The sequence below is a fragment of the Carcharodon carcharias genome, chromosome 21 (assembly GCF_017639515.1).
Source record: "Carcharodon carcharias isolate sCarCar2 chromosome 21, sCarCar2.pri, whole genome shotgun sequence".
Lineage (NCBI taxonomy): Eukaryota > Metazoa > Chordata > Chondrichthyes > Lamniformes > Lamnidae > Carcharodon > Carcharodon carcharias.
In genome coordinates, this window is record NC_054487.1 from 2,341,838 (window position 1) to 2,350,613 (window position 8,776).

The following is an 8,776-nucleotide window of genomic DNA, read 5'->3' on the forward strand; positions in this document are numbered from 1 at the left end:
GTCCTCCGGTTCTAGACCCCCAGCGAAGGGAAACATCCTTCCTGCATCTACCCTGTCGAGCCCTTTAAAAATTTTGTTTGAATTATAACCCCTCTCATTCTTCTAAACTCCAGAGAATGAAGACTCAGTCTATTTAATATTTCCGCAAAGGACAATCCATCCATCCCAGGAATTATTTAGTGAACATTCATCACACTCCCTCTATGGCAAGTATATCATTCCTTAACTAAGGAGACTGAACCTGCACACAGTACTCCAGGTGTGGTCTCACCAAGGCTCTACATAGTCGCAGTAAGACATCTTTACTCCTATACTCAAATCACCTTCCTATAAAGGCCAACATACTATTTGTGTTCATCATTGACTGCTTGTTGTACCTGCAATAAACTCCCACTGTCAGAATGAAGATGATTCAGTCCTGAATGTGATTAACAGCAGCAACAACTTGTATTTATATAGCACCTTTAACACTCAAACATCCCGAGGTGCTTCACAGTTATCAAATAAACCTCAACACCAAGACAAAAGGAGATATTAGGACAGGTGACCTAACACTGGGTTGAAGAGGTGGGTTTTAAGATGCCTCTTAAAGGAGAGGAGAGAAAGTTAGAGAGGTGCAACTGGTTAGGGATGGAATCCAGAGCTTTGCACCCAGGCACATCCAGCACTGGTGGAAATCGGGGATGTGTAAGAGTCCAGAATTGAAGGAGCAGAAAGGTCTCAGAGGGCTGTCGGGCTGGAGGTGTTTCCAGTGATTGGGGAGGGGGTGGGGTGTGGGTGGGGTGGGGAGTGGGGGGTGCAGGGACGTGACCAGGAAGAGATTTGAAAAAAAAATCAGAGAATTGTATAATCAATGCATTGCCAGAACGGACATCAATGTAGGTCAGTGAGTAATGGGTCAGAGTGACAACATCACTGTACTAGTAATCCCGAGGCCCAGGCTGACCTTCTGGGTTCAAATCCCAGCATCAACTGGTGGTACTTAAATTCAAGGAAAAAGCTCTCAAATCTAAGCTCGTTATCGGACCATGAATCCAACATCGATTGTTGTAAAAACCCATCTGGTTCACTAAAGCCATTTACGGAACAAAATCTGCCATCCTTACCTGGTATGGTCCTCACGTGACTCCAGACCCACAGCAATGTGGTTGGCTCTTCACTGCCCCCTGAAATGGCTGAGGCAGCCAGTCAGTTCAAAGTACAATCAGGATGGACAACAGTGTTACTCTCGTCTGTCCCACATCCCATGGGAATTTTTAAATAAATGGACCAGTGTTCTGGATTGACAGTCGATCGGTGTGGGTAGGTGGGTGTAGAGGTGGGTGGAATATGCAGGGAGGGTTAGGATAGCTTCTGAATAGTCGGAGATAGAAAAGGTAGGAATGAGGGTTTCAACAGCAAATCGGCTGAAGCAGGAGAAGAGATGGGATGTGTCACAGATGTGGAGGTTGGGAGAGAGAACTGTTCACAATATCAGCTCATCACCACCTTCTCAAGGGCAACTCGGGATGGGCAATCAATGCTGGCTGAGCCAGCAACACCCATGTCCATAAATGAAGAAAGACAAAACAGTGAACATGTGGATGTGAGTGATCAGCTGTTGAGTGTGAGTAGGGAGTTAAGAGGTAGTTTGTCCCGGTGGGTTAGTGGAAGGGAGGGAAGCAGCAGAGGCAGCTGATCGGATTGTCTCAATCTTAGTGACTAAGAAACTCCATGAGCTCCTCACACTTATTGTTGGAGGTGAGGGCGGAGAAGACGGGGAGAGCGAGAGCCCTTCAAAAGGAACTAACGTGTTAGAGATATTTTTTAAAACTCGACACCTTGTGTGTTTCACAGAAAATTGGTTTATTTGACTTTGTGAAGAGTATTAACCGCTATAGCTTTCCTGGAGGTAATTAACTCAGCAGGATCAGACACTGAGTAAATGGTTCAGTCCTGGATGTGTTTAACAGAAACATCCAGTCACTGCAGTTACTTGTGAACTTGCTGATGCCTCAGCAGATTGGATGACAGAGTGAATCCCTTCCCACACTTGGAGCAGATGAACGGCCTCTCCCCAGTGTGAACTCGCTGGTGTACAGTGAGTTGAGATGCTCGCCTGAACCCAGTCCCACAGTGAGAGCACCTGAACGGTCTCTCATTCGTGTGAACACGTTGATGGTGCAGCAGGTCCCCAGAACTTTTAAAACATTTCCAGCACTCTGGGCATTTAAAAGGTCTCTCATCACTGTGAACTTGTTGGTGCGTCTGCAGGTCAGATGACTGAGTGAATCTTTTCCCACACATGCAGCAAGTGAACGGCTTCTCTCCAGTGTGAATTCGCTGGTGCGTCAGCAGGTGGGATGACCGAGTGAATCCCTTCCCACACTCAGAGCAGGAGAACGGTCTCTCCCCAGTGTGAACTCGCTGGTGTACAGTGAGTTGAGATGATCGCCTAAACCCAGTCCCACATTGAGAGCACCTGAACGGTCTCTCGTCAGTGTGAACACGTTGATGGTACTTCAGATCCTGGGAGCTCTTAAAACATTTCCCACACTCTGGGCATTTAAAAGCTCTTTCCCAGGTGTGAACTCGCTGATGTCTCTGCAGGTTGGATGACTGAGTGAATCCCTTCCCACAGTCTGGGCAGATGAATGGTCTCTCCCCAGTGTGATGCCGTTGATGTGTTTCCAGTTCAGATGGGTAATGGAATCCCTTCCCACATTCCCCACATTTCCATCGTTTCTCCCCAGTGTGATTGCACTTGTGTTTCGACAGGTCAGAGGATTGGCTGAAGCCTCGTCCACACACAGAACACATGCACGGTTTCTCCCCACTGCGAATGGTGCTTTTTCCTTCCATGTTCAAAATCCAATGATATTCAGGTTATGATAAATTGGGTGATTCTGTCAGATCCTGATGTGATGTTTGGATTGAGTTTCCCGACTGCAAATCCTCCCCTTCTATTACCCTGTGAAATTAATTTAAAATAGAAAAAAGGGAGTGAGTGAGAGCCCAGAATAACAAAGGCTGGTTGTGAAATTGAGCTGAATGAATCTGGTAATTTGTGGGGCCAGCACTTGGAAAAAGTGACCATGAAAACTGTTGGCTTGTCATAAAAATCCACCTGGTTCATTAATGTCCATCAGGGAAGGGAAACCGTCACCCAGTCCGGACCTACACAAAGTCCTGCCTCTCAGGGATGAGACAGAGAGAGAGACAGAGAGAGACAGGATCCGTAAGAGTGACCACCATGCTCATTGTGGAGATGAAGTCGTGTCATCACATTGAGGATACCCTCCATCATGTTGTGTCGCACTACCACTGTGCTAAATGGGATATATTTCGAGCAGGTCGAGCAACTCAAGACTGGGCAACCATGAGGCACTGTGGCCCATCAGCAGCAGCAGAATTGTACTCAAACTCAATCTGTAACCTCATGACCGAGCTTATCCCGCTCTCTGCCAGTGCCATCAATCCAGGGGATCAACCATGGTTCAGTGAAGAGTGCAGCAGAGCGTGCCAGGAGCAGCACCAGGCACAACTAAAAATGAGGTGTGAACCTGGTGAAGCGATAACACAGGACTACTGGTATACCAAACAGCATAAGCAGTAAGTGATAGCCAGAGCTTAGGGACCCCACAACAGGTCAAAGCTCCACAAGCCTGTTACATCCAGTCATGAATGATGGTGGACAACTGAACAACTTAATGGGGGTGGAGGCTCCACAAATATCCCATCCTCAATGGCGGAGGAGCCCAGCACATCAGTGCAATGTTGCTCTTCATTTACAGACCCTACCTGTCAATTCACATTGCTGTTCATTTACAGACACTCCCTGACAATTCATGCTGCACTTCATTTACAGACCCTCCCTGACAAGTCACATTGCTGTTCATCTACAGGCCCTCTCTGACAATTCACATTACTGTTCATCTACAGGCCCTCTCTGACAATTCACATTACTGTTCATTGATAGACCCTCCCTGACAATTCATGTTACTGTTCATTTACAGACCCTCCCTGACAATTCATGTTGCTGTTCATTTACAGACCACACCCCCCACACCCCCGACCAGTCCACATTTCTCCTTCATTTATAGTCACTTGATAATCAATCAAAAATTCTCCTTGATGTTTGTGAATAAGAGCAGTTTAAAAGGAGTTGTGGTTAAGAGGTGGAAGATTCTTGCCAAAGTGTGTCTTCATAATGAGAGGATTTGAGAGTCCAGTGTCAGCAGCATTAGTAACTTATTAAGAAACATCAGCTGATCAGATTCTCTGTCCCCAACCGTATCTTATACTAATCCATCAATCAGAGTAAACATGCAAGTCCCGTGTGTCCACAGTCACTTACACGAGATCAGCCCACTGGATGGAACCTCGGGTGCCCTGAGCTTGATCTCCGATGTCTCCAGTCCCGACTGCCCCCTTACATCAATATCCCCTCATTTTTATACCCTGTAGTGATCCAGCTCTGGCCCTTGGCTCTTCTTTGTCTTCTCTGCTGGGTTTTGGCAGGAAGTGAGGGAAAAACAGCTGGAATTTCTCTAATCTGTGATTTACAAGGAGACATTCCCTGGTTCCCAGCAGTTACTTTTCTTCAGGAATTTTCTCATTCTCCCTAAACTCCCCTGATAAACACTGATAACTATGTTATTTTTGATAGTTTCACAATTATCGGCATAAACATTACACATTATGAACTGATCTATTCTGTACCTCACTCTGGTTTCAGTTTATATTGTGGTTAATAACAGACAAACTCTGTCCTTTTCCCTGATCTGATTCGAGTTTCCAATGAGCTGATTCTGTGCAATGGAATGTCTTATCAGTGTTGCCGTGGTGACCTGTCTGCAGTGAAGAGCCTGTTTGAGTTTCTAACTCAGACTAAACTTCTCTATCCCATAATACACATTATATCAGACATTTTACCTCAATGTCTTTTAGCCATGTTACAAGGGGTTCAGATACATAAACCTTTAAATTTGAAGGACAAGTTTGAAATGCTGTTTTAACCTGTTATCCCACTTTTCATAATTAAATTAATTTGTAAACCATTGGTTCGGCTGCATTTAGAATATTGAGTAAAATCCCGGGCATCTTAAAACAGGAATGATGTCAAGGCCATGGAGAGGGTGCAGGAGAGATTCACAGAGATGATACCATGAATGAGAGGCTGCAGCACAAAAGGAGGCCATTTGGCCCATTGTGTCTTTGCCAGCTCCTTGGAAGAGCTATCTGAATGTCCACTCCCCTGCTGTTTCCCCATGGTCCTGTCAATGTTTTCCAACAAGCAGTTCTCCAATTCCCTTTTGAAAGTTACTGTTAAATCTGCTCCCACCAAACTTTCAGACAGTGTATCCCAGGTGATAACAACTGACTGTGGAATGAAATGTTTTCTTGTGGTGACCTGTCTGATGTAAAGCTCCTGTTTGAGTTTCTAACCTTGTTCCAACTTCTCTTTCCCATCGGAGAGACTAGAGAAACTGGGGGTCTTTTCATTAGAACAAAGCAGGATGAGAGGAGATGTGAGCAAGGAGTTCAAAACTGGATCAAGAACATGGTCCAAAATATTACAGACACTCCTTGTCTTTCAGGATCTGTGTCCGGAGGAGAAGCTGATGGGTTTATCTCATCATCATCGGGGTGAACAACTATTGTCAGAATCAAACACTCTCCAGTCAAATACAGCACAGATTAGATACAGAGTAAACTCATCAGCCTGTCCCCCGGATACAGATACTGAGGGACAGCGAGTGTTTGGGACAATGACATTTCTCACTCAGTAAGGTAGAAATTGATCCTGTATCTCACCCCATTAATCCTGAGCTCCACACAGCTCGAATCCTCCTCCTGTTTCCCTCCCTGTACCAGCATGAGCTAAAGCCAGCCCATAATGAGCAGGGCTCAGGGAGAATGGTTACTAGGCACTGCAGTGATGTCATAAAGCAGCATCATTCAGCCCAGCTGGTCCTCTCCCTGTCCCTTTAAAGGTGGAAAACTGGAACATCCTGTCCCCAAACACATCCCACCCTGTTTACACTGAGAATCCCAGGGTGGGGAACTGGGACATGATGTCTCCAAACACATCCCACCCTCTTCACACTGAGAATCCCAGGGTGGAGAACTGGGACATCCTGTCTCCAAACACATCCCACCCTGTTCACACTGAGAATCCCAGGGTGGAGAACTGGGACATCCTGTCTCCAAACACATCCCACCCTGTTCACACTGAGAATCCCAGGGTGGAGAACTGGGACATCCTGTCTCCAAACACATCCCACCCTGTTGACACTGAGAATCCCAGGGTGGAGAACTGGGACATGATGTCTCCAAACACATCCCACCCTGTTCACACGGAGAATCCCAGGGTGGAGAACTGGGACATCCTGTCTCCAAACACATCCCACCCTGTTCACACTGAGAATCCCAGGGTGGGGAACTGGGACATGATGTCTCCAAACACATCCCACCCTGTTCACACTGAGAATCCCAGGGTGGAGAACTGGGACATCCTGTCTCCAAACACATCCCACCCTGTTCACACTGAGAATCCCAGGGTGGAGAACTGGGACATCCTGTCTCCAAACACATCCCACCCTGTTCACACTGAGAATCCCAGGGTGGAGAACTGGGACATCCTGTCTCCAAACACATCCCACCCTGTTGACACTGAGAATCCCAGGGTGGAGAACTGGGACATGATGTCTCCAAACACATCCCACCCTGTTCACACGGAGAATCCCAGGGTGGAGAACTGGGACATCCTGTCTCCAAACACATCCCACCCTGTTCACACTGACAATCCTAGTATTTGGGAGGTGACAGCATGCTCCAACAGTGTAGAGTGAAGAGGGAGGTTGGAGATGGGGCAGTTATTTGCAAGAACGGTGGGATCAAAGGTTTGTTATTGAGGAGGGCTGGTGATGGCAGATTTGAGGCAAAGAACAGCACCTGAACAGAGAGAACCGGTAACCATGTCTTCAAACATGGGGAAGTTGTGTGATCAACATTGTCACGGGAATAGCAAGATGGAGCAAGAGGTGGGTCTCATGGACAAGATGAACAGTGAGAGGGCAGGAGGGGAGATGGGAGAGAAACTGGAGAAAGATCTGGGTTCAGGGCTCAGACAAGGAGGATCTTTAGAGACAGTTTGTCCCGGTGGGCTAGTGGAAGGGAGGGAAGCAGCAGAGGCAGCTGATCGGATTGTCTCAAATCTTAGTGACAAAGAAGCTCCATGACCTCCTTGCGCTTGTTGTTGGAGGTGAAGGTGGAGGAGACAGGGGAGGAGAGCCCTTCAAAACGAACTAACAGAGATGTTCAACAGATTCAGCACACACTGTATTTAACAAAAAGCTGATTTATTTAACTTCATCCAGTATATTAGGAGTCGATGAACATCAGCAGAAATAGACCCCAAAGAATATGGTTCAGTCTGGATGTGATTAACAGCAAAATCCAATCACTACAGTTACTTGTGAACTCGCTGGTGTTTCAGCAGGTGGGATGAGGTAGTGAATCCCTTCCCACACTTGGAACAGGTGAACGGCCTCTCCCCAGTGTGAATTTGTTGGTGTACAGTGACCTGAGATGATGTCCTGAACCCAGTCCCGCAGTGAGAACACCTGAAAGGTCTCTCATCAGTGTGAACACGCTGATGGTGCATCAGGATCCCAGAACTTTTATAGCATTTCCCACAGTCTGGGCATTTGAAAAGTCTCTCCTCAGTGTGAACTTGCTGGTGTGTCAGCAGATGGGATGACTGAGTGAACCCCTTCCCACACTGGGAGCAGGTGAACGGCCTCTCCCCAGTGTGAATCCTCAGGTGCACAGTGAGGCCGGATAATGTATTGAACCCAGTCCCACACTGAGAGCACCTGAATGATCTCTCATCAGTGTGAACTCGCTGATGATCATTGAGTTGAGATGATCGCCTGAACCCAGCCCCACAGTGAGAGCATCTGAACGGTCTCTCATCAGCGTGAACACGTTGATGGAACATCAGTTCCCCGGAACTTTTATAACACTTCTCACAGTCTGGGCATTTAAAAGGTCTCTCGTCAGTGTGAACTCGCTGGTGTTTCTGCAGGTGGGATGACTGAGTGAATCCTTTACCACATGTGGAGCAGGTGAATGGTCTCTCCCCAGTGTGACTGCGCTGATGCTTTTCCAGGTCAGATGGGTATTTGAATCCCTTCCCACAGTCCCCACATTTCCATGGTTTCTCTACAGTGTGACTGCATTTATGTCCTGCCAGGTCAGATGATCGGCTGAAGCCTCGTCCACACACAGAACACGTGTACGGTTTCTCCCCACTGTGAACGGTGCTTTTTCCTTCCATGTTCAAAATCCAATGATATTCAGGTTTTGATAAATTGGGCGACTCCGTCAGATCCTGATGTGATGTTTGGTTTCAGTTTCCAGACTGCAAATCCTCCCCTTCTAATTCCCTGTGAAATTGATTTAAAACAGAAAAAAGGGAGTGAGAGAGAACCCACAAAAACACAAAGGCAGGTTGTGAAATTGAGCTGAATGAATCTGGGAATTTGTGGGGCCAGCACGAGGAAAAAGTGACCATGAAAACTGCTGGATTGTCATAAAAACCCAACTGGTTCACTAATGTCCTTCAGGGAAGGGAACCTGCCACCCAGTCTGGACCCACACAAGACTCTGGCCTCTCGGAGAGAAAATAGAGATAGAGAGAGGGAGGGAGAGAGAGGGAGGGAGAGAGAGGGAGGGAGAGAGGTGGCAGAGTCATTCAGTAAAGCAAATGGATTTTATCATCTCCAATTCA

The 8,776-nt window shown here is 47.0% G+C and overlaps 1 protein-coding gene across 1 annotated transcript; it reads right to left on the reverse strand.

The window, feature by feature from the left end:
• Positions 1 to 2,049: 2,049 nt before the first annotated feature.
• LOC121292933 (zinc finger protein 420-like) lies at positions 2,050 to 8,422 on the reverse strand (the record flags this gene model as incomplete). The annotated part of the gene is made up of 3 exons (XM_041215441.1): positions 7,718 to 8,422; positions 7,458 to 7,636; positions 2,050 to 2,815 (listed from the first exon to the last, which is right to left on the reverse strand). Coding segments are annotated over exons 1-3 (1,551 nt in total), but the record flags the coding sequence as incomplete, so codon positions are not given.
• Between the last annotated feature and the right edge of the window lie 354 nt (positions 8,423 to 8,776).